General features: G+C 36.7%; 1 protein-coding gene across 2 annotated transcripts; it reads right to left on the bottom strand.

The window, feature by feature from the left end:
- Window positions 1–62: 62 nt before the first annotated feature.
- npdc1b (neural proliferation, differentiation and control, 1b) lies at window positions 63–27,560 on the bottom strand. Of its 2 annotated transcripts, none has more exons than XM_065250258.1 (9): window positions 27,243–27,560; window positions 11,703–11,849; window positions 7,272–7,367; window positions 6,040–6,267; window positions 5,881–5,947; window positions 4,854–4,938; window positions 4,693–4,769; window positions 4,115–4,208; window positions 63–1,719 (listed from the first exon to the last, which is right to left on the bottom strand). In XM_065250258.1, the coding sequence occupies exons 1-9, from the start codon at window positions 27,325–27,327 to the stop codon at window positions 1,642–1,644; spliced, it is 957 nt and encodes a 318-aa protein (XP_065106330.1). In that variant the 5' UTR covers window positions 27,328–27,560; the 3' UTR covers window positions 63–1,641. The 2 variants fall into 2 exon arrangements, with proteins under 2 accessions (XP_065106330.1, XP_065106331.1); XM_065250259.1 differs by having other exon boundaries at window positions 7,272–7,364; window positions 27,243–27,559.
- Between the last annotated feature and the right edge of the window lie 293 nt (window positions 27,561–27,853).

The following is a 27,853-nucleotide window of genomic DNA, read 5'->3' as shown; positions in this document are numbered from 1 at the left end:
CTGCGACCTTTATTCTGACCGTATACCGACAGGTTTATGTTCAATAAAAAGACAAGACGTAATTATTATTTCAGCCATTATAAATATTTATTTTTTCTTTATATATCTATCTATATATCTATATATGGATTCCATCTTTACATGCACGTCAGGCAATCTCAGCAGTTGAAAGGTTCACAGGTTTGAAGACCAGCATTTACATGCTGACTCCTGCATGGCTGAAAACTAAGGTCCAGCAAAGACTGTCTAAAACAGGCAGTTTTTTTAGTTTTTGGAGTCTGGGGTCATTTGCAAACGGAGGCACATATTTAATTTTAAAGGCTTCGCTCTGCCCCAACCCGCTGCTTTAACGCAACATTGAAAGACAACACTGTCACAATTTTTGACTAGAAGATTCAAAGATACAAGTCTGAGAATAACTAAACGGCTATCCGACAGGAATCAGAGAAGATCCTGCACAGACGGTGGCTGCTGTTGGCAGATTTCCTGAGAAACAGCAGTGATGAGCTCACATGCGCTCTTGAATCAAACTGTATCACAGCACCGTCAGCAAACAGGAATTTAGTGCAGAGACCGGAGTTACTGTACACAGACCAATGAATCCTGGCCTGCCCTGTACACAATACCAGTTATATACAGCGCTTTACAATGCTAGCCGGGGACAGGTCAGGTTTGATAAAAAAGAAAATATATAACAAACATTTTGAATGATACATATCGGCATACAGTCCATGTATTTTTGTGTGAACCAGCAGTGTCTTCATTATAATACAGTCTTAAATCATGCATAGTAGGACCATTTTGATTATACAGAGGCTACATAATATCATTTAGGGTTATTCTTATGAGCACAATTATAAAAAAATATTAAAATCACCATTTTAAAAAATACAGTCACAGACAATTTTGGTAGAAGATAGGGTTAAATACGCTAAACGTATCATCTATGTTGCTCCTGAATGTCTTTTGTTACTCATGTAAATCAAATGGGCATCATTCACATCCATAGATATATGAATAGCATTTGCAGGCAAGATACAGTATGTCTAAACAATTCTATAAATACGTTCCCTTTCCATTGCACAGTATTCACAATATAGTACAGATGAAGTCGTGATGATCTGATGTTATACGAGCGTCAGGCTGGTTTTAAGAGCATTGATAGTTCAAGCTTGTTCAAGCTTTGTAAGTATATGCATCCCTTGATGCATGTGTATAGAAGATATTACTATCAAACAGGGTTTTCCAGTATGCGTAAAGAAACAAAGGAGACACGAACTAGGTTTTAGTCCATGCAATAAATATTTTCACACATCTGGGCTCGTCGTTAAAAAGGATGGTTTGCTTCATAGAAAAATTCATGAACCATCTATGTGCCTGTGTGTGAATAAACAGGCCAGTGATGCTATATCTGTGTTGCAAAGCTAATGAGATGGTCACATGTATCTTGCACGGCCGTACAACAATTCATCAAATCAATTGCATTCAATGGATAAAGGGTCTTTACCACTGCATGGCTACCAATGCCTGAATGAATCCAATACATTAAGTGCATCTTTGAAAATGTCATGGACGTGCGTGTGTTGGTACGTGTTTGTATATGAAGTGATCTGGGGTCATGCGTCCTCTCAGTCCTTGTGTTTAGTTGTAACTTCTCTGCAGGTTGAGATGAAAGGTGGAGTCATCAAACAGTGGATTCTTCACTTCCATCTCGCCAGTCTGGAAAGAGAGAAAAAATGTTCAAACACTCAGAAAACCTCATAGCATTGAGGGCGACTGATGTGAAAAGCCATCGCACAAGCCACACACAGGCATGTTGTGTCCCAGTTTGCATACTATCAGCTCTAAATAATAAACTACATTTGAATTAGTATCTCCCAAACTGCAGTGTGTTGAAACTAGTATAATAAAATGCAATGAAGGTCTCCTATTTCTGGTTAAAATTTAAAATGTAGCTCCATGCACTCTTAAAATAATGCAAACCATTTACACGAGGAAGGAATTTAGCGGTGCTTTAATTGATGAATTGAATTATAAAGGATAGGCCTGTTGAATGCTTTTTTCTGATTGGTTGAGAAATGTTCCGCGGGTGTTGATTATTTTTCTGTAAAATGCACACCTGACCTGTCAAATGTCTTAATATAACCACCAGAGCAATGTTTGTGCTAACCGTGGTATTTATTAACTCTTTCGCCGCCATTGACGAGATATCTCGTCAATCAAGAGAAAACGCTTCCCTGCCAATGGCGAGATTTTCCGTCTTTCCGCAATACCGCTATTATCCACCAGGTATAATCAACTTTTACAAACCCGGAAGTTTTGCCCTATGGCAAGCGGCTGCATGTCCGTGTCTGTTTTAAAGATCGCTCTGAATGGGATCTCTATGAAAAGTCTGTCACAAAAATGGAATTATCTCTGCTATTTGCTCAAAATGTGGTGTTTTTGCAGAAACCTACCCATATTCAAAAGCTGATTACAAAAGAACCACTAAAGGTAGGATGAAACGGTTTTTTTTTTGTTTGAAAGCAGAGGGTCTGTTCTTTCATATATTGTATGTTGATATATTTAAAGAAGAACATTTTCTGGAAGGCATTAAACATTGGTGAAAATCATGAAAAACGCTGGCGCTGGCTGGCAACTTTTTAAAAAAACGCTGGCAGTGAAAGAGTTAATATCAATCATGTGTCATTCCAGTTGTCTGTCGTCACCATCTTGAGTACCTACCGAGTACCAGTAGGCTACTGACAAGCATTGGCTATCTTGCTACAGATTTCTTATCTTTTATGGTCTATGATTCTTACGGATATGGGTAATGGCTACGAAAGACAAAATTTCGCACCTCGACTGTCATGAAAAGAAACGCTACTTAAAAAATATATCTTGGTTAGGGTGTAATGCCTACTCGATCCTTGATGCGTTCTTCCAGCCGCTGTCCGACCGAACTACCACTATTTTTACAACACTAAGAAGGCACGACACAACATGAAACTTTGCCCGAAGTATCACCTCGATCACATGAACGTGAGCATTGAGAACATTGTTTGTGTACACAGAGTTTATTTAAAAGAAGGTTTTTAACAACTCGCTCGCCAACTTTGCCAGACACAAAGAATCGATTTTCGAATGCAAATGAATGTCATATGAGGCTCCTTTTTCAACTAGAAGGTCAATATTGTTTTTCACTTGCGACAAAACAACGAATTATCTGTGCATTTATATGGAACTATGCTTTAGGAGCTATCCATCTTTACTCTTCTCCCTCCTTACGTCGCATTCGGAGATCGATACATCTTGACTGGGAAGATGGCGGCGAGCGAACGCAAAACAACCAAAGTCAGTTGTTCAAAACCTTCTTTTTAGTAAACTCTGTGTACACAAACAATGTTCTCAATGCTCGAGTTCACGTGTAGAGACACAGGTGATACTTTGAGCAAAGAATCATGTTGTGTCGAGCCTTCTTAGTGTTGTAAAAATAGCGATTTTGATGCTCACAACATATTGAAGGCATAGCTTCTAGTTATTTTGCGACCACTTTAGGTACTCAAAATGGCGGAAGACAAGTTTGAGATGTGAGTGACGTCAGCTGATATTCATGAATAAGCAGAATAATTGACTCTGGTCCAAATAATGTCAATTATTTTATAACTTAATAATGGGTATATAAATATAATATAAATAATGTGATATTTTAATATAAGGTTATATAAATATAATATTTTCGAATAATTCACTGGCCCATCGTCAATTATTCTTAAATAATGAATGACAAGCTGAAATGTAGAGAATTTTGAAAGTGTATGATAGTTATAGCTGACTAACAAAGTACAATATCAATCGTTTTCTCTCACAAACTTATCATCTTGCTTCAGATGACATACTGTACAGTATATTAACCCTCTGCAGTCACTTGGATAACTTTAATAGGAATGTTAATATAAAATTATTTGTGTTCATCTGACAAAAAGAAGTTATATACATCTAGGAAGGTGCAAGAGTAAGTACATTTTAAGAGAATTATTATATTTGATTGAACTATTCAACCATTAAGTTCATAGTATGAACAGGTAAATTAGGACGCAGCAGCAGACTCAGAATAATGAAGCAGTGCACTTACTGGGGCAAGTCCAGGGCACTCGTACACAGTAAAGTCTCCATCCTCAGTTTCCTCATCCGTAGTGGCTCCTGACTCTGGAATCTGATTCCTCTGTCTGGAAGAGATAACATCAACATTTAGAAATTCAAGACCAGTGGCAGTCGGTGCCTTCCGAGGGGTGCTAATTCAAAATATGTGTTCGGAGTCATTTGAACCTATGTGCATCACGTGTCTTGTCAATAAGAGAAGCTCAAGTTCAAAAAATACTCCCAAGACACTAACTTAACAATAAACTCTGATTACACATAAGATTAAGCAAGTATCTGGCAAATGTTATGCTAAATTAAATCAAAAAGTGCAGAGTCTCATTAAAAGACTGCTTTTCACATTAAAACTATGTGGAAAATAGGTGCAACTGTTCAGTATGCCCCTAAATGTCTTAAATCCATGCAGACAAAGATTAGGTGTAGATGGTAAAGAAGACATGATCTAATAATTTTATTATTCTATAAAGCCATTTAGGTGGGCATCGTGTTTCATCTATGAAAGCAGATGATGAGAGCTGGACAAGTAGGAGTTTGTAAATGCAGATTACTCACTTGAGTGATATCATCTGCTGTTTCTGAAGATGAAAGTGGTACATCTGGGCACTCTGAGCAAGTGTCTTATCTCCAGGCTGGAAACAAATAATAAGTGAGCCTATAAACATGAAGGCAGATCAATGTGTTGCTTTGGTTTTGGATGAATATGTTTTACTCACCATGGCACCATCATTAGGATGGGAACCTATTAACCCAAAAGCAGAATAATCAGCCTTCTGGGCCAGACGATTTCCTCTCTGGAATCTGAAATTAAAGATGACACTGTATTAATATCATTCATGCCCATTAGCTGCTATTTGTTAATGTTTTTCAAAACCAAGACCCTATGAATTAAAGGGGACATTTCACAATACTTTTTTTAAGATGTCAAATAAATCTTTGGTGTCCCCTGCGTTCATACTGTATGTGAAATTTTAGCTCAAAATACCATATAGATAATTTATATGGTTTTTACATGTTAAAATTGCCACTTTGTAAGTATGAGCAAATATGTGCTGTTTTTGGGTGTGTCCTTTAAAAGGCAAATGAGTTGCACTAAATGGCAGTGCTGTGGTTGGATAGTGCAGATTAAGGGGAGGTATTATCCCTTCTGACATCACAAGGGGAGCCAAATTTCAATGAGCTATTTTTTCACATGCTTGCAGACAATGGTTTACCGAAACTAAGTTACTGGGTTGATTTTTTCACATTTTCTAGGTTGATAAAAGCACTGGGGACCCAATTATAGCACTTAAACATGGAAAAAGTCCCTTTTAAAAATATGACCTGATACAGTTTGGCTATGAGCAACCCATTTCTAAACAAAATAAACTTGAATTTGGTTACATGTTGTATTCAATATTCATATTTAGATGGGTATAAAATGTCAAAATTAAAAATAAAATGTACCTAAATATGTGTAAATTTGCTTTTATTTCTGGAGAGTAGACCAAAAAATACTAAATATAAAAATAAGTATTTTTGTCTAATGTAGTAAATTACGGCTTGTGGCTTTAAATGTAACTGCCTACTGGCTTTTGTAAAAAAAGGAAATAGCCCTTTAATATGTTGCCTCAACCTTCAATATCTATACAAAAAATGTCAACACAGAAATCAAAACTGTATTTATCAAGAAGTTTCATAGGATCTTTAAGCTGGACTATTAAATCGAAAAAGCCCAGTCCAGGCCCATGTATGAAATCTCACCTGACCCAACATACACCGGTCAAGACCATGGCCACTGAACCCACCATGAGAAACACACCCAAAAAAACTGGAGAAAAAACAATTTTTTTTTTAGAGATATACAATATGAAATATAATACATAAAAAATATTTGAACAGACAACAGTGTCTATAACTCACCGATAAAGGAGTGGTCCTCAGACGGGTATGGGACTATAAAGGGAGCGCTGTGTACAGCAGAGATGATGGAAGCGTGTGAGGTTGGGCTGGTGGTAGATGAGGAGGTGGTCAAATCGCTGGTCTGAGGCTTTTCTGGTGTAACAGAGGTAACAGAAGGTTCTGCTCTGTGTAAACTGTTTGCCCATGAATGATCCTCAGTGACTTTTATGGGGACAGCCGAAGAGGGGGCTGAAGAATGGAGAAAACAAAAGAAAACTCTTAAACAAACAGACGGAAATGCGACGGTTCTTTGCTTATATAAACGATTCATGTTCCAAACATGTATTCAGCAGTATTTGCTCACCCTAATGTCGTTAATGTACTGCGGTTAAAGTTTCAGTTGAACACAAAAGGATTTTTGGTTACACTTTATAATAAGGGTTCATGAATCATAATGACATAAATGTATTTTTACGTAAACATGAACTAATGCTGAATTAATGCATGTACTAATTATAAACAAATGAAGAGTCATTATTAAGTACAGCATGACATTTTTCATTGTTAGTTCATGTATTAAAAGTCAAGAGTCATGTTGTAGGTATTGAAGATGACTCTTCATTAGTTCATATTTAAGTAAGAATTAATTTAGGTAACACTTAATCATAAATCAAGGACCCTTATTATAGTGTTTGTTTCCAGATTTTTTTAAACAATGTTTACATTCCTCTTTTGTGCACAACAACAGTTCAAATGACCAAAAATGTCTACCATTAAATAGGGCTGCTTGATTATGGGGAAATCGATCACGATTATTTAACATGATTATTGAAAACATGCCTTTATTTAACCTTTTGTAAAAGTGGATTTCCTCGAAAATTAGGTGGGTGTGTTGCATTAGGCTACTGTAAAAATGTCAAAGCTGTGGTGCAGAAGTAGGCAAAGTAGAAACACATCCCCTCTTCCCCTTTTATATGTGCATGCAAATTGCCAAAATTAAACAAAGATGGCTTAATGGTTACTAGGACCAGAACTAGGTTGTCTAGGCTTCTTGTTGATATAAAAAGACTGGCGACACAGAGCAACAGCAAAAGCGGTGTGAACACAGCTTTACTTGTGTACAATATGGTAAATCGATTGAAGTCAGATGATTTAAGTGAACATCATACTGACATTTAAGAAGCTAATTCCTCATAATACTCCTATGGTTCTTGACTAATATGGTGACCTCAAGTATTGGCATACTGTTTTACCTGAGTGCTTCATCTCTGATTCTCTGTGTTTGGTGATGATAGATGATAGAATGTCTATCTCCTCATCCAGCTCTGGGAGATTGTTGACCTTGGCTGCTTTGGACAAGTCAGATGGGGAAAAGTGGGGGGAGAGAGAGAGAGAGAGAGAGAGAGAGAGAGAGAGAGAGAGAGAGAGAGAGAGAGAGAGAATAATTGAAAATGTACACTAAAAGTAGTTCAGAACAGTCAATATAGCATACAGCTAGCCTAGAGCTATGATATCACACCATACTCTACATTACATTAGCATACAGTAGGCATATGCCAAGACTAAAGATATCAGCCAAGCTGTTAATTGTGGTAAAACCGCAGTGCTTATCAGTAAGCAAAAGACTGTGGGAATTTAAAGGTTCCGTCTAATTTGGGCTTCAAAAATGCTCTTCAGAAATCCATGGGTGCCGGCACGGACACTATGGGCTCTATCTTACAACCGGCGTAATGCAGCGCAATGCGCGACGCAAGTGTCTTTTGCTAGTTTCCACCCTGTGCAATTATCATTTTCACGTTTAGCACCACGTTGTTTAAATATCAAATGCATTTGCGCCCCCTTTTGAGCCCATGGGCGTTCTGGTCTGAAAACGAGGTGCAGAAACCATTTTTCCCATCGTTAAATTAGCAAAAGTGGCATCGGACACGCCCATTTAGACCGTGCGCTTCAGACAATGTGCTTAGATCGTTAAAATAGGGCCCTATGTCCATGTTTTATTCAGTCTATAGATGTGTCACAACATTCTTACTTTTTCACCACGCAGGATAAGCCCTTCTCATAGGGTAAGCTTAAATAGTAATGCACAAAGGAAAGGAATATTTGTGACATTTTCAAATAGCTTAAACACCACAGATGACATGCTGGTATTTGGTATATACTGTATATGTTTTGCAGTGCTTTAAGAATCAGCATGATCCAGTACTACTAGTATATTAATGCAGGGATCCAGACTAACTTTTTTCACTTGAAGCACAGTGGCCCCCAACTGAAAATTTTAGGGGCGCAACCAGAAAATTTAGGGGCACACACCCTGAATCAACATGCTAAACAATTATTTAAATTTCTACTTATTTACACTGTATTACTAATAAATACTTTGATAGATGCAGAATGTAAAATGTGCTGTTTCAAATTCAGTGTCACATCACAAAAAAAAGGTCAAATTTACGGGTCGCACATGTGCGACTGGATGTAGAATTCAGTGGCACACTCTCAAATTTTGGTGGAAAAATGCCCCCATTTGGTGGCAGTCTGGAGCCCTGTAATGCATAAGCATTTATAGTAACTTACGTGATATGCACTGAAAATCTGTGAAGTGTTTATTGTTTAACACTATATGTGTGTGTGTGTATATATATATATATATCTATCTATCTATCTATCTATCTATCTATATATATATATATATATATATATATATATATATATATATATATATATATATATATATATATATATATATATAAATAATGGCTAAACTTCACAAGCAGGATAATGAAAAAAAAAAAACTACAAACTAGACTGGGTGTTTGAAAGAGACTGTGTGCATACAGTACTTATTTGTGTGTGTGTACGTATCTATATTTTAGGAAATTTGTACCTCAAAGTGAACAAAACCTGACATAACTTCCATTTGGGGAGATTTTCATTTGTATAAACATTATGCAATAAACAAAGTTTTTCTTAAACATACAAAGTGCCTACTAAATCATGTGAAAATAAAGTTTTTGTTCCATATTGACAACAAATTTGAAGAGACAAAAATCAGCACATTAGACACAATCTGGACATTTAACTCTTTCCCTGCCATTGACGAGATATCTCGAAAATCAAAAGAAAACGCTTCCCCGCCAATGACGAGTTTTTCCGTCTTTCCGCAATACCGCTATTTACCCTTCCGCAACTTTTTAAACCCGGAAGTATTGCCCTATGGCAAGCTGCTGCATGTCCGTGTCTGTTTTAAAGATCGCTCTGAATGGGAACTCTATGAAAAGTCAGTCACAAAAATGGAATTATCTCTGCTTTTTGCTCAAAATGTACCCATATTCAAAAGCTGATTACAAAAGAACTACTGAAGGTAGGATGAAACGTTTTTTTTTTTTTTTTGAAAGCAGAGGGTCTGTTCTTTCATTTGGTATATTGTATGTTTATATATTTGAAGAAGAACATTTTCTGGCAACTTTTTTTTTTAAAACGCTGGCGGTGAAAGAGTTAAAGGGATTGTTCACATTCTGTCATCATTTACTCACCCTCATGTTGTTACAAACCTGTATAAATTGTTTTGTTATGATCAACACAACGGAAGTTTTTTTTAATTTTTTTGTAACCAAACCATTTGTGGACCCCATTCCCTTCCATAGTAGGCAAAAAGAATACTATGGAAGTAAATAAGGTCCACAAATGGTTTGGTTACAAACATTTATCAAAATATCTTCCTTTGTGTTCATCAGAACAAAGTAATGAAGGGTAAATTATGACAGATTTTTTTTTGGGGGGGTGGACTACCTCTTTATGGTATAAATATTGATAAACATTACTGTTCTAAAAACAATGAGTTTCACTTCACCTAAAAGTCTTATATGTCCATAATGATAAACTAACAAAAAACGAATAAAAATGTTTACTGTATATAAAAACTAAAAGAGCAGCTGTCTCCGTTATAAATACAAATCATAAAGGTCGCTGTGTGAAAAATGTGCAAAGACTCTAAGCTTTTCTGAAAGAACTATAAAGAAGCAGGAGAGTTTACAGAGGTGTCGGAAAAAAGGGTACGGCTCATACTCCTGCCTGTTGAACTGTATTGATTATGTGTCGACATCAGAACCGCCTGACCAAAAGCAGCACTGGAAAATTACAGCTCGATACTTGAAGGCAAAACAATAATTTTTTGGCTTGAAAAAGGAAGCTGAACACCAGACTGCTGAAATATATTTACATCTAATGGCTGTTCATAAGTGTGTTTGAAGGAAAGCGGGTTTACATCGGCATTTGTCGTGCCGTTTCACTGCGGTGCAGAATGAAACCGCCTGAATTATTTCATTAGTCCCCCTCCCTCCTCTTGCATCTGCAGCAATGTGTGGGTGGAAGAGTGGGAGAGGGAAACCACTACAAGAGTGAGAGGTGTTTCACTGCAGTTTAATGCATATACTGAGGATATAATGAGGGAAACCCTCTTGCTGCTTACCAATAGGAGAGTTACATATTTCTGCAGCATATTAAAGGTGCGATTTGGGACTTTTAGAATAATCTCTTGACAGAAGTGCAATATAATACATAACTATATTATCAGTGGTATAATAAACACCATACAAAATGAACTGTATTGTTTTTGTTACCTCAGTATGAGCTGTTTAAATCGACATACACGGCGGGTCCACTTACATGGAGGTCGCCATTTTCCACTCTCATGTTTATTATAGTAACCCTAAATGGACAAACTGTGCGCATTTTGTCACTAAATTGTCTCAGACGATGACGTGTTTGTCCTGTGGCGGCTACCGTAGCTTTATTATGCGTTTTGAAAAGGAGGGGGAAGCTGTGGACTGAGCTGTTGGTTGCAATTCACAGTCTCACCACTAGATACCGTTAAAAGTCACACATTGCACATTAAAGTTAAAGGGAAATTCAGAAAGTAAGATTTGGCTCAATAACATTCAAATTATGAGGCTAAAAAGACAAAGCCAACCAGGTTTTGAAGAAAAAGGTGTATTTATTGGCATATGTGGCCCTGTCTGTGAAATCCAGGCTAAGTCTAATCTAAGCATGAGATCAGGAGCATCACAATTTGATTTCAACCATTGATTTCGCATTGATTACAATCTTTTACATGACCTTACTCAATCCATATTAAAGAAAAAGATGTTCTTGCCATTATATAAGATGATTTTATGTAGAAAACAATAAATCACAAATAAATGCATTTAGCTGGGTTTTCACAGGCAGGGTCACATACTATTGATCTTTACATAGTGATCATGCAAACTATTCTGGATAAAATAAAGAAAACGTGTCTGAAAATGTTGTATGTTAACATGTTAATGGTTAATAAAGATAAATGAAATGTATTATTAAAAACTAAACTTACAACAGCTATACAACTTTTAATTAAATGTTTAATTCAGTGCAAATCTGTATCCTGTTTGCTACCTCAGGAAATGAGTTGCAATTTAAAAGGCATTTCTTATTAACTTGTGCACAACCCTAATGTATGAACTGCTGTGCTTGGTATTCAGGTATCATTTATCAAGGCGTAGAGACTCTAATTTAGACTATTTATAAATGCACTCAATGGACTCTGCTATCTGGAGACTATTAATTTAATAGCTATACTATCTGCATTCTTTTTGGCTGCAGACACTGTGAAAGACTGTAAGTTGACTTTAAAGGGTAAGCTGAGTACTTACCAGGGTGATTTCGTCTCCTGACCACACATTTCCCTCGTTTGTTTTCCACAAATGGGTCAAGGCACGGGCCGCAGTGTGAGGAGCCGGGCTGGCAGAAGTGCCGTCGCTCCCGGGCACAGTCTAGACTCCGGGGACAATGTCCAACAACTAAGGCAAAAACAAAACAAAAATCTGCTGTAATTATGCTAAAAATGGTCCAAAGGTATCACTGGGCCAGTACACTTTAAAAAAGGTCATAATAGGTACCATTTAAAGGGGCCATGTCATAAGATTTAAAATAAGATGTAAAATAAAACTTTGGTGTCCCCAGAGTACACATTTAAAGTTTTAGCTCATACCATATAGGTAATTTATTATAGCATGTTAAAATTGACACTTTGTAGGTGTGAGCAAAAATATGGCGTTTTGGGTGTGTCCTTTAAAATGCCAAATGAGCTGATGAAATTCAAACACTGATCGCAATGATGGTGGTTTGTTGTAATTGAAACTCAATTGTTCTGTGAATTATTTTCTCTGTCTTTTCTCTGCACAAAATGGCTGTGTCGTGCTTGGATAGTGCAGATTAAGGGGCGGTATTATAATAATAAGATCTCCTTGTGACATCACAAGGAGAGCCAACTATCAATTACCTAATTTTTCACATGCTTACAGAGTAGGGATCGACCGATATGGATTTTTCAGTGCCGATGCCGATTTTTGTTCCATCAGCCTTAGCCAATGACCGATACAGGCTGCCGATTTTCTTGAGCTGATATTTGTAGCCGATACTGCTTTTGCTCACTCAATTTACATCATAAAAATGACACAATGATGATGCCAAATTTTACAAGCACAATTTTAAAAAAGTAACATTTATTGAACTAAAAAAAAAAAACTATATTTAACAATTAGTAAAAACAGGTGATGGTGCTATGGAACCATCTTTCGATGTTGTCATGGAAAAGTTGGTTCTTTTAGTCACATGACCTGCAATCGCTTGCGGCTTCCAGCACTCTGTCTGTAATAATGCCGGAAAAAAAATCGCCGAACACGGCAGCCACGTATCGGCCGATGCCGATACACATAAAACTCGCAAATATCGGCCCGATATATCGGTCTATCACTATTGCAGAGAATGGTTTACCAAAACTAAGTTACTGAGTTGATCTTCTACACATTTTCTAGGTTTTTCTATGTACCCAATTATAGCACTTAAACATAGAAAAAGTCTGATTTTCACGCCATGGCCCCTTTAAGTATACATTTGGTACTAATAAGCACCTCTGGGGTACTAATTTGAACTCTTTAGGTAAAAAGGTGTACTTTTTGAAAGGGCACAGCTCCAGAGACAGCTAGGTACCATTTTCTATGACAGTGTATTCAGGTCTAAAAATGTATACAGTATCATACATGTTGGAGACTATAGCATATGTTGTAAGTTAATTGACTAACATTATGAAAACATCAAGCATTTTTCACAAAAAGTTGAAATGTGATTGAAAAGTTTGCTTTTATATTGTTAACATGCAATTGGAAATTAATCACTGAAAAATTACAATTATGTTTTCCTGGGTAATTTTTAATCTGTGCAGCATAGTAAGACTTCAGCTGAACCATAGAATGACCTCATATTTGTTATTTTTTGATGGTCATTATGGATAAAAATCATTTTATTCTACAAATATATTAACAAACATCATCAGATAAACAAAATGCACTTGGCTCTCACGAGTCTATATATAAATGCCCCAGAGCCATAGTTAATTTCTGCAGTCGAGTGATCATAAATCAGATGAAACATTTGTTCAACTCCCAATGTTCCAAAAAGAACATGACAGGCGTTTTACTCATCACAGAGAATAACTGCATACAGATAACAACAATCAGCCTTCTCGTGGTTCACAGCTTTTAGATGAAGAATCAGGGGACGTATGTATCATACTGTTTCACACTGTTGTTATGATGGAGAGGTCCAGTGTGTAAACAGTAAAGCAGTGTTTCGTGGGTCCCACTGCTGAGAACATTTCTAAAACAAAAGCTTGTGATCAAACACCCACAAATGTCAAACTATATCTGTGAAACAGTTGGGTGTCTCCCACTGAATGTCAGTAGGGATCCATGTTAAACAAATGCTGTGATGTTCATCATAAGACCAAATGTCCACACAAAGTTCTCGTGCTAATAGTCACTATGCAGCTGAGCTACTATGCATAAAAATAGTTATCAGCAAAGCAAATAACATATAATAAAATATAACGTAATGAGAATGAGTCCAAATGAGCCACAATTTAATTTTGAACTTGTGCACATTCATATGCCAAGTTGTAAATGTACGCAACCATCACAAAGATTTACAGAATTCATGCTATAAACCAGGGGTCTCCAACCTTTTTGTGAGCAAGGGCTACCACAATGGATAAAACAATCTGGAGGGCTACTTTTTGATATAGTCTACGCAAAACTTTTTTTATTTTATTTTATTTTATATTACTTGTCAATATGTTTTAGTATTGTTTAAAATGTTAACATACGTAAACCAACCTAATATGAAAAATAGGTAATAAATCAATATTACAATTGAGACTTTAATAGAATGTGATTTGGCGGTCACCTCACAGACTCTATGCTGGTATACCTGGTGCCCGCAGGCACCCCGTTGGAGACCCCTGCTATAAACTTTATTACTCTGCAGTAATATAGTGCATTGTTTCTAATGAACATTAATAATACAAACAATACCGTGGTGTATTTTATTATGGTGCTGCTGCTTTAAAAATGTTAACAGTACTTTTATCACAGGTCAGGAGGTTTAAGGCATCACATTTTGTGGTAAAGTCCCTTAACCGTGGAAAAACCAGAGCAATGGACAGCCTGAAGTAGCTTATTGCTTTATTGAGTTCCACTTCTAGAAGCCATTGAAACCTTGGCTCCTGTTTCCATAACAACTGCTATGGCAACAGAGTAAGTGTGACATCATCAGGTGTGAGTCACCGCCAGTGCATCAACTGAAAGGGGGTGGGGGCAAACTCTTCTGAACTATAGCCGATCAGGGAAGATGGTGAGAAAATCACAAAATGAAGTATTTAGTGGAATGGGAATTTATTGTATTGTAAAATGTATGAAATAGTGTAAATAGATGTATTCTCTGAATTCAGTATATATATATATATATGTATATATATATATATATATATATATATATATATATATATATATATATATTTATATATATATATATATATATATATATATATATATATATATATATATGTATATATATATATATTCATAGCAATAAATCTTTTGTTGAGATGGACCAAAATTATAATCTTATTTTTGTCCTGTGTTTCATTACATTTACATCACTAAACATCCTTAAACCAACCAAGATGGATTTATTAAAAAAGCAAATTATACAAGATTTTGTCTTGCTTTCAAAGAAATCAAGTACAATTTTCTGATGTTTTTGCTTAAAGTATGAAAAAGCTGTTTGCCAATACATGGGGTAAGAAAATAATCTGATTCAAAATGAAAAATAAGATTATGTTTTAACCACTGGCAAATATCTTTTCTTGTATTAAACATAAACTTTACATAATTAGTATTTCTCTGAAATCAGTACATAAATACTTTTGCTCGAAAAATATGATTTTTTTTGCAGTTGACAACGTTTTTTCCCAAAGCCTAGCATCTAATGGCCATGGCAATCTGGGTGGAATGGATTGTTATTTTTGTCATCAGCTGTAATTAAAAATAAAAGCAAAACATCAGGAAGACTTGACTATACCATTATTACGCTAAACTAAAGATCTGTTTCACCTTATTAATTGCATTGCTGGAAACAATTCTCAGTTACTGCCTGCACTTTAGCAGTTTGCTTTACTGGAATTGTCCATTAAGCACAAAGACTCAAAGAAGTGACTCACTGAATCACTGGTGCATCAGCAGTGACGGTTTTTACCAGAATTTCACATTGTCACTGTGCTAAAGGTGGTATAGAAGCCGTAGAAAGAACCATTTTTGTCTAAATGGTTCTATAAAGAACCTACATGTACTGTACGTACACAGGTGCAGACACACAAAAGTAATTTCCTGCTCTTTATCACTTCTAAAGTAGGGGAATTCTAAAGGGAATCAATATACCTATCAGTTTCTCTAGCTATCAATTTAACACGATAAGTAAAGATCATTTCCTCTTCAAGATTACAGGTATGTTGATCATCACACATGCAGGCAGGAAACAGGCCATCTTTTCTTCAGGCCATCATATGCATGTTATGTATGTTGTTTTTCTAAGAAAAGCTATTACATGGCTCGTTGGAATGCTTGATTCTGATTGGCAAGTCGCAACATTTGCAGGTTTGTTATGTCCAGATAATAACCGTTCAAAAATATGGTAACCCGGATGATGTCAATTATTTTGAATAAAGTTTAATACTACACAAAATAAAATATAAATATGTCTACACTCTAAAACCAAACACTGCTAAACAGCACTTAAAGTGGTTCACTGGCTCGTAATCATAGGGGAACCATTTTTAGTGCTATAATAGCACTTATAAAGGACCTATGAAGAACCATCCGGGAGCTATATAGCACCACTATAGCACCAGATATGGTTCTATATAGCACAATATGGTTCTACACAGGTACTGTCAGGATTTGCTTGATAAGAACCCAAACGCAGACCTTGATAAACACTAAACAGACTTTTATTTCAACAAACAGGAAAAAACAAAAACCCACGAGGGGGCAAAACAAGGTGAACACAACACTAAACTGACAATAAACAGACTAGACTAATGAAACAAAGAACTTGACAAAACTTCACTCTATATCTATATATCACTCTGACAACACTAGACATGAGGCATGTAACAAAACGAATCTGCACAATGCAGCAAACACACAGGCAATAAATAATGCTGCGTTCCAGGCAACATGTAACCCGTAACTCACGACTTCAAAACCACGACATACGACTCTGAACTGGGAGTACATCGATCTAGTACGAGTTCACGGGTGGGAAGTCACGGGTTTGACTGCCGTTCCAGTGCACTTTCACCGGTAGAAGGATGTAAAAACACGAGTTACAGGCTGCCTGGAACGCATAAGGTCGTGAGTCGTGGTTTTGAAGTCGTAACTCACGGGTTTAAAAACCTGCCTGGAACGCAGCATAAGAGGACAAATTAAGAGGGCAACAGGTGTTGAGAATTAACCAATACAAGACAATTAACGAGGAGACAAGGGGGCATGGTCTAGAAACAAGACAAGGAAACACACAGCACACTGAAAGTGAACAATGTCTGTATGTTTCCACACAAAACATGTGGGACTGTCACAATCCTGATACCAGATCAGAAAAATCATGAACAAGGATCCAGGATTGTGACAGGTACTACATAGGTGCTATATTTAAAACCAAAAGTAAACAGGTTTTTCTCACTGAAGGTCTGCATTCGTTAAAAATGAGCAAATAAAATACCAAAATGTAATGTTCCTTACCTTACTTATGAGGTAAATAGCCATGTAAAAAGCAGGATAATGTACAGGCAGCCGGTTGTTGTCGCGAAATAAACCCCTTCAGTGTGATCAGGACCTGATGCGAAACAGAAGCTTAGTTCTGCGATGACAACTGGCTGCCTATACACTATCCCTTAACTTAACAAATAAATACCCTACTGTAAGAATTAATAAATAAATAATATTTCACTTTTTTCACATGAAAAGGAAGTTTGCCAAAGTCTGTGGGAAGTCAAAATGTAGGATAGCATCAATGTAGATCATAAATTATTTCTATCCAAAATCCAAACTCAAAAAATAAATATGCAAACAACTTGTAAAGTCTAAAATAAACAACAAAAGATTGACATGTCTGTTTTATATAACTAGCCTATACTAAAAATAAAGTGACCCAGATAGAACCAAATTCCCAATCCTATGGTATTACTCAACTATGAAAGCAATTTTAAAGGATGCCAGTTCAAAGATATAAACAAGCGCTCTGTCACAGTCATGTTTTGATTAAGAAGATTAAAACTGTGTTTGATTAAAACTGATGGTGAACATTATCAAGTAATCCGTATTACCCAGCAAATCTAATGACCACATTTAGTTCGGAAGCACACACACACACACACAGATTTTCTTCTTACTTCTGCCAACCAATGCTCAACTGACCAAAAACCAACTGACTCAGCTAAGGGCATCTGGCCATGGTTCAGATGTTCCTCAAGGTGACCCAGTCCTACCGGTATTGCTGTGTACACCTAGATGAAGCCAAACCGACTGAAAGTACTTTAGCTAGGACAAATATCAAAAGCAATATTCAGATTGAGCTCAGGGCAAACTGAGCAGGTTGGTTCTACTCTACTTTACACAATGCAGAAAAACCGAAAATATTTCAGTCGGCTAGTCAGTTGAAGGCCAAGCAATCTATGTGATGACTTTTTGATGATGTAAGATACAGTAAAGTTCCTCAGGTTTGTGAACAGGGGTATGAATGCTCCATACATGTGCAGCTTTTCTTTATCAGGATTGAAACTTTTCCAGTAGCTCATCATTGTGTTAGCGGCACAAAGGTCATGGGTTCGATCCCATAAAAATAAGGATTGAATGCACTGTGAGTTGTTTTGGATAAAAGCTTCTGCCAAAGGCATAAATGTAATGTAACTCTTTTGTCACCACTGAGCAGCTCCTGAACCTAAAATGGCATTGCCGTGAATGATCAGTTTCCTAGCAACACCATTCAACTTTTATTGAACTAAAAAGAAAAGAAAATTGTTTTCCCTCCCTCTTCAGCACAGAACTTCTTGTGCACCTGCCAATCAACACAAAAGTTTAAATAACATGACTAGAGCCCGACCGATATATCGGCAGGCCGATATTATCGGCCGATATTAGGCATTTTCTAAACTATTCATATCGGCAATCATAATGGCCGATAAATGAATATTCAAAAATTAAATAAAGAAACACGGACGAAACAGCCTTCAACCATTTCATGAGTGTTGCCATTATATAGTTTGTCCACCAGAGGGCACTTTACAACTACCCTGTAGGCAATACTCGTGTGTAACGCGTCACACATGCTGCAACCTGCTGATTTCAGCCAGACCAGGGCAGAGACGACAGCGGTTTAGTTGATGGTGAGTTGGTCACGAGACATACATTGCTTGAATAACAATTAAAAGAACATCCCAATCAGTTCTCTTAACTCAAATAAGCATGACAAAATTTGTGACTATCATGTCCAGTTTTGCTGCTGTTAAATAAGCTGAGAGTGAAGCGGAATTACCTAGTAATGTTACGTTGACTGACTGTCCTTTTAACTTTTGACAATGCGACTGAAGTATTTCTTTAATAGCGTGACAGTTGAAGCAATGAGACGTATCATCTCTCCTTAGCCTGTTATATTGAAAATGTATGTTTTACAATTTGCAGTGTGACGTTATTCTTTGCTAAATTATGTCTCGTCATAGACCTGCTAATGCCAGTATCAGTGGAAGACCGCTAACGTTAACGAGCTAGGAAACCACAACGAACTTATTCTGCCTAAATAAAGTAATGATTACTGTATTTATAACTAGCATATCTCTGGTTAACAGTTACAGTCCCTGCATTGTAAAATGAAAGTTAGACTTGCGGGGAGTGAACATTTAGACATAGAGAAAAGGTATCAAACGTAGCTTTTGCATAAAAGTTCGTTTTTCTTTTATACGTATGTGAAATTCACTGACGCCAAGTGTGCGTTGCAGACTGTCATTCAGCCGCAGCATTAACGAGTCACATAATGGATTTAGATCGCTTAATAGTAGGTTTTATAAGGCAGGCAGCAACTGATGATTCGAAATGGTTTGAAGAATTTAAAAACTGCAGGTAAAGGGATAAGCAAGCTGACATTGTAGTATACCGGAATATCAGACGAGTTTTTTTGTCCTAAAAATAGGTACAAAAAATATGGGGTCGTCTTATATTCACGATATAGAAAAATTCACGGGGGGAAAGCACAACGGAATTCATCTGAAATAGTGTCTGAAAAGCAACCCATTAAGAAAAAAACAGCTCTCCCTTCTAATATGCATTTAAAATTAGAGCAGCAACATAAAATCTGTGTTTAACTGAATTAAAACGCCGCACGTTTACGGTTAACTAAAACTTGCCGTGAGAGAGAGAGAGAGAGAGAGAGAGAGAGAGAGGTGCGTGCGCGCGTGAGAGAGAGAGAGAGGGGGAGAGAGAGAGAGAGAGAGAGAGAGAGAGAGAGAGAGAGAGAGAGAGAGAGAGAGAGAGAGAGAGAGAGAGAGAGAGAGAGAGAGAGAGAGAGAGAGAGAGGTGAATGCGCGAGAGAGGCAGGGAGAGATAGAGGGAGAGAGAGAGAGAGGGAGAGAGAGAGAGAGGTGCGTGCGCGAGAGAGGCAGGGAGAGATAGAGGGAGAGAGAGAGAGAGGGAGAGAGAGAGAGAGGTGCGTGCGCGAGAGAGGCAGGGAGAGAGAGAGAGGGAGAGAGAGGTGAATGCGTGAGATGCAGAGACAGAGAGAGAGATAATAAAAAATTAAAATAAAATTATTTTCTGGTGAAAACCCAAAAATACATTTGGAAAATGGGGGGTCGTCGTATATTCGGGGAGGCAATATAGGGACTAATTATTACATACGCACACAAACATTTAGGAATGACCTTTATCTTGTTTAATATAAATGATGATGATAGAAATAATGTCATCATTAATTTTTGTGATTATTACGGTCAATAATAATAATAATAGAAGTAATAGTTCTGGCTGTAGCAGCAATCGGTTAGGGAAATCTGTTAATGTTTTGTTGCGCATTTCTGAAAAAATAAATTATCGGCCGATATATCGGCTTATCGGTTTTTAAAACCAACAAACATTTGTATCGGTATCGGCCTTCAAAATCCTTTATCGGTCGGGCTCTAAACATGACAAACCACGTTGAGTAGTGTGGACTGCATGCTGTCATTTTCAAGAACTTGTGTTGTATGTGACATGACAGGCTGACGGAAGAGGGCACAATAATTTAAAGTTCAGAAAGGGTGGAGGGCTGTGCTGTGGGGCTTTTTGTGGCATCGAGGGCTTCAATTTAAATTCTCTCATTGTGAAATGTCAAAAAGCTGACACAGTCAATAAACATCTCTCTTCAAATATGACAAACTTTGTTCAAAACAACACAGCATGGGCAAAATAACTTATTACAATCCTGTTGCTTTCCGTCATTCACATGTCTCTCCTGTTTAAATTTTATTGTGTCAAGGTTTTCTTTCCTGCAAACTGTTAAATAATGTAATCGAAAAATTACATAGGCACGAGTACCGATTTTTTTTACTGGTATGACAAAGTCATGCTATAGTCGACAAATAATATTTTACCACAAGGTAAAGCAGGGCTCGCAAAATATCTAAATCCATGGTAGCCGTACGGGCAGGTACTCTTACATTTTTGGAAGCCCGAAATAAATATAAGTAATATAAGTAAATATATAAGTAATTTTTTTATGTAGAATATTGATAAATCCTGAATTTCAATGGAAGTCAACTGTTCCTGCCCATCTCCACACTGGCTCTAATCAATAAATACAATTAAATAGTGATTCAATAGATCGCAAGACTCACAGTTTTGATCATATAATGTTTATCCAGTCACAGATTGGGTTATTTTTCCGATCAAAAAAATAGGGGCTACTGTCGCTTTAAGAGCAAGATCTGCACCAAGCCAAATAGAGCCTAATGTCAAAAATAAGATTTTTCTCCATTGATTATGTACACTTCTAGACATTCATAATTGTTTTTTACAAGAAAAGATGCCAAGATTGCTTTGTATGTATGTGTGTAAAGACACGAGAGGGAACTAAATTTTGTCTGTGCATTGTCGGAAAAGATACTCCCTGTGCTTCTGAACGTAGCTTGCCCGTACAGAAATACTCAATCCATACCTCTAATGTGGGGGCAAAATGTCATAGCAATCCTTGACAGTGATATTTGATTTACCCTAAGTTACAGCAAATTGCACTTTACTCTTTGTTCTTGTCTGGGATTTTAGACAAGGATATTGTGTGCAACAGGTCCAAAGCATCAACGATAAATCAGTACTCCCACTCCCTGTACAGTTTGAGCGATTGCAAATATAAAGTAAAAGAAATGCAAGCGCGCATTCAAATGCAATTTCAATACCCAATGCCCAAATTACATACAACATAATTATATAACCAAATCTGAGAGAATGCAAAAACATTAAAATATATTTTTCTTCCTAAGACAGCCCAATTTTGTAAGCCCTGTAAAATAATACTCAATAATAATATACACAATGAAGCGACAAAAAGATGTATGAGATATTATGGAGAAACCTTTCTGTTAACATTTATGGTCGTCCACAACTAGACATTTAAAGGCTTGTCAATGGGGGTTTTACGCAACCAATGTCCCTTTTGGATCACTTCTGGCTCGGGTCTTTTGCAAGTGCTTTATTAATAATAGAGATGTTTAACTCAAGATGCCTTCAAAAAAGCTACAAAAGATAAGCATAGCCGATGTTCATAACATATAGAGATTGATAAATTAAAGTATTATTATGATTCATACTTACATTTGGAATAAAACAGAATAAAAATAACTGGCTATAGGTTAGCTGAATTCCCCAAAAGTTTATAGATATTGTCATCATTTCATACTGCTGTTATCATTTTCTCAACAAGTGGAACCGATGAGAACTGTTTTCCGGTTTGTTCATGTGGAGTTCACCAAAGCCACCCATGGCGGCTCAAAGTACACATACTGTACAATGACTAAATTCCTCATCACCACCACAAACTAAATTCTAACCACCCAAATCTTCCATAGTTACTAAGCAGTTTAATCCACATTATTATAGACCAATCTGTTTATCCCTTCGATTGAGACTTCTGTGCAAAGAAATAGGATTCATTCTTGCAGCAGCTGACATGATGAATTGTGACCAGCATCAAAAATTAAATCTCTTCCTTTTATAGCCACCTAATGGTCCTACATCACTGGCTGCTTCCTGACCTCAGATTGCTTAAGTGTGAATATATTATTTGACTAATTCAGGCCAGAAATAAGCTGTCCAGCCTTGTCTCTATATTAGTGATGATGGGCTATAATCTATTGTGTGACCTAAAAGGGAAATGTACAGTAATTATTCAATGAGTAACTAGGCAATGCTCACTGGCAGTTATTACAGTCATTCAAGACTAAAGTCATATCTACTTGAATGGGGAAAGACAAATATCTTTAAAATTACAACTGAACAAAACTTTTTTGACTAACAATTAAACGTGACATTAACTGTTTATTAAGCTGAAATTGCGCTTTTTAAATGACTTTATGTTGACGCTGATAGCCCTGTGATTAGCCCGGTGACATATAGAGTTTGATTCCCATCTTTAAGGTCCTTTGCCAATCCCACTCCCCTATATCCACCCAACACTTTCCTGTCAAATTTCCACTATTCTTTTCAAATAAAGGCATAAAAAACCCCTTAAACATTACTTTATTTGTAGTTGTTTCACGCGACTCTGTATTGAGCCCATAATCTTCGATCTTTATCTATTGATGATTGGTTCTTTTTACATGAGAGACGGGAATACTGTTGCCAGAAGGCGAATGTTGCATTAGTAATAGCAGTGCCACATCTTGTAACATTCAATATCTTTGGTAACATGCAGTGGATGAACATTAAAACATTACATTTGCCAGCATTATTGGCTTACCTGTTGAATGACTAATTATATATTGCAATTAACGTACAGTAATACTGTATGTTGTTTATACATCAGACAGTCATCAATTTTAATATTACATTAAATCATTTATTTACAATGATTCATTAAATTGTAGTTTATCCTCTCATTGAAAATGTTTACATTGTCATTATCTTTAATCTGATTTTTAAATTCTTCTTGCTTCAAATCAGTTCAGTCGTGCGATTTACAACATACAGTAGCAGGGTGGTTTGGTTAATGTCGCAGAGCAATTTTCTCTCTTACAAACTGTGTCCTTGATCAACACAGAATATGTTATTTCAGGGTAATAACTGTAGGCTTAGATCTAAAGGCAAAGGTATTATGGACTGCAGAGTGCAGATAGACTGTTGGGCCACAATTGTGCATTCTCAGGTTAACACTGCCACGCACATCACTATACAGACACAGACACAGTATTGATCTCAAAAAAAGAAGCCTGACAGATTTCACACATGGATGCCATCAATACTTAAAGGTTATAAGGACGGCTGAGACATGCTCTGTGTTGGTTCACATGATGAGAAGCTGCAGCATTTTAATGGGAAAACACACCATCACTTTAAATGCTAAAATGTAAAGGAACAAAATTCAGTGTATGGACCTGCTGGGCAATTGTCTGAGATCAACAGGAATGCTAATAGGAATTTCCTGGCATATTAGAGACAGATGTGTTTAAACAATTCTTCTGCAATTATGTTTTTGGTGCCACTAGCAGCACTGAAATGAATCAAAGTTGTTTAAAAAACAGACTTAATGATGCTTTCATATATATATATATAGCAAATGCTTTCACAAAACATAAACCAATATGTGCTGGCAATGATGGTACTTTTCTCCTCATATTGAGTGAATGAATGCCAAATTATGATGAAGTGGTTCAAGGTCAGTTCCTGTACTGTGCCAAAAAGCCAGAGAGTGAGGAAAAGAAAAAGAAAGGCAGGCAAAAACAAATAAGAAAAAAGAAAGACAGCTTGAGAGTTTTCACAATGTTTAATTCTCATGAATGACAGCTGTACCCTTTCTGTTTGAATCACACATTATGTTGCTGTCTTACATCGTCAAAACAAAACAACAGACAGTGACAGAACAACCATTAAATGTTCTTTCCTATTGTTAAAATAAATGCAGAAATTTCTTTAGAGCAAAAGAAAAAATCAGCTTTACAGCAGCTCATGGAGATGCAGTGCAAATCCTAGCTTTAGGGATATGTTTTAAAAGACACACATACACTCAGTGCTCAGTGTGTTCGGTGATGCTAATGTCTGAATGAAAGCAAAATCTTTGGATCCATGTTCTAACATCTATAAAAAAGCGGACCAACTCCCTATTTATACACGTGGTTTAGAAATCATCAAAATGCCTTGCTAAGCGGGTGTCCATGTACTTTTGACCATGTAGTTTCACCTAAGAGTAAGATGGTTCATCATGCAGTGTAGGATAGAAGCTGAAAAACACAGGAGGAGAAAGTGTTGAAAGCGAGAGAGGCACTGGAAACGTGCAAGAACGCCCACACTTCGGGCATTAAATCAGAAGAGCTGCTCGTATAGGAGGCAACATCAGCGGAAAGATACTCTGATAGACATGAAACAACATTTAATCTCTTCACAAGCCCAAGTTCTGAGTGCCTACATAATCCCCATTCCTCTTAGGTTTAATGCTTACTGTATGCAGAAATCCTGAAATTACTGCTCTTATTCCCACTGACATAAAACATGTGGCAAATCTAAAAAAATTGAGTGAAATTTTGTGTATTTTAGACACTTCTAAAATGGGAAAACGGAAATGTTTCTGTGCAATGGAAAATAACTCCATACTCTTTTAAAACATTTTCACACCTCATCCAGAACAAGTGTTTTGACCTCTGATGATAATTCTCAATTCTTCCTCATGTCGTCTTCTCTCTGCATTATTATCTGTGGTTGAATAACCATCTCGGTAATGCGTCTTTTATTTTAACCTTTCTCAAAACTTATTCATTTACTTAAACGGTCTTCATTCTCATTAGCTGGTCCGTTATTAATTTCACAGCTCTGCTATAGTGCACTGTCAGACAAAATGGTCAAAATATGTACCCCAGCTGTCACTGGTGATGTGCACTTTCTAAAAGTTCAGCTTTGCATCTAAAAAGTGCACATTAGTACCTCAAAGATACATATTGGTACCAAATGTTTACATATCTGTACCAAATGGAACATATTGGGACCTTTTAAAATGTTTAAATGTTACTGCTTAAATGAAAGCTGTGGTACATATTTGATTTGACCATTTTTCAGTGTGCAAGCAAAATCTTGGCAACTTGGAAAAGCCTTTGTAAATTCTTTCAAGTCTGGTGAAACATCCACCATGGCTTTATCCCCATATACAGCTTAGAGACTCTTCTTTCATCTGTTTTTCACTGGATTCTGAACCAAGGGCTGTCTTTAAAGAGATGCAGGGCTTATAACGTCCTTCACAGATCCGCCGGACATTTTTCTGAGGAATTATATTTCTCATAAGTTCGGAGAAAAGTCCCTCTGCGGTGGTACTGTATTACCATATTGAAGAATTACAATACATTACTATGGTTTTACCTAGTTTATCCATTATAAAGAATACTATAGTAATAGCATATTGAAAAGTTATCCAAAACATTAATCTAGAGTAAAATTTTCACATCTACAAAAATAAATATATGGCTTTCCCACTGTATATTAGTAATAAGTACTAATTCTTCTGTAATTTTTTATTTTAACATCTAAAACAACACATAAATAAATAACTTTAGGTGTCAAAGGAATACAAGAGCACAAGCCATTTCTTGTTTCATTGTTGGTATTTACTACTAGTCTGGCTAAATTTAGTAATCTTAAGTAGAGACATTAATTCCATTATTATTTATAGCCTAGATGTGAGTGACAGAAGGAAGGTGTCAGGGGCTGAAGATTTTCTTATGACTGGTGATTGGCTGTTTTTATAACACACCGACAAGGAGGTAAAGAATAGCCTTTTAAGTGTGTGTGTGTGTGTGTGTGTGTGTGTGTGTGTGTGTGTGTGTGTGCGCACGCATGTGTGAATGAATGGTTTGACGTTATCAGGACAACACCACAAACCATGAATGCAAACAATCTCAGCTGAGTGCACACAGTTGATGACAGGGGGTCTATATCTCTCCCACCTGCGTCAGAGACCAAATTCATTTTCCCTTAAGCAACATTTGTCCCTGCTTGTGCATAGCTTGTCCCTCAGTTGTGTGCCACATCATGTCTGGACATTTGACACATTACACAGTATTCATTTTGCTTAGGTAGGAGAAATAACCATGGTATTACTATAATAAACGTGTAACAAGTATGTATTTTTGGTATATTTGTTATTTAATAGCTTTACTGCAAATATCATGATAAAACAATGGATACTGTAGTAAAAATTAGAAATTTGTGGTTACTATATCACGAATACAAATAATTGAACTATGATTACTGTAGAAAGGAAATGGTTAAATTTCGTAAAAATTCAAACCATGTTATTTTACAGATTTTCAGCTACAGAATGTGAAACAAAATATAACACAATATAATAAACTTTTCACAAAAATCAGCAATTTTTAGAGTAAAAGAAGAGAATACAGAGAACATAGAAAGCCTAACGTGCAAAATATTTCTTTGATATAGCCTAGGGTTGCATATATATGTGAATACACTGAGATAAAGTTTATGAAACCAATATAAACACGCTATGCAGCAGGAATGTCCCACCTGAACTATACATAACCCGCTAGATTATCTCCATACTTCAATTTATCTTACCTGCCATTGTAGCGCTAACAGCAACTGTTGTCATGAAGAAAAGCTCGGCGAGAATCAAGGCCCACGGTCGGCTCAGTGATCGCATCCTTACGAACAGCACAACGGTCCGGGGATCCGGGGTTTAACATTCCCCCGTCCCACAGAGAGGTGAACCTGCGACTGCAATCTCTGTCCTATGACAAAACCTAAATAAACAGCTCAGTATAATCGGTAATGTTTAATGATTATTCAGCGACGCGCATCCTCCGCTGGTGCTGATGCTGTGGGCGAGATGAGATGAATCTCTCTGAGCGGGGAAAATTCCCGAGCTGTGAGCTCAGGCCACGTAAACAATGTCGTCATCACGTCGGCGTAGCTTTGCTTTTCCATAATATACAAATCATAAAAAGCTTGTATCTTGAGAGCTTAATTAAATGTGTTATATAATTAAATTAATTCAGGCGAATCAATGATAATTTGATTTTTTGCACCGTTGTGTCATATTTAAAATATTAATAGGTGGGTTCGACTTCATCCGGCGCTGCGCAGGTCGGTCGGGGTATGACATCACAACACTGCTTGAGCATTCGCGAGCAAGGCTGCACCTTAATATGCTTTCTATTCGCTCTCGC

Source organism: Paramisgurnus dabryanus, chromosome 5 (genome assembly GCF_030506205.2).
Source record: "Paramisgurnus dabryanus chromosome 5, PD_genome_1.1, whole genome shotgun sequence".
NCBI lineage: Eukaryota > Metazoa > Chordata > Actinopteri > Cypriniformes > Cobitidae > Paramisgurnus > Paramisgurnus dabryanus.
The sequence above is the reverse complement of the archived record's forward strand: the minus strand, read 5'-3'. Positions and strand labels throughout refer to the sequence as shown.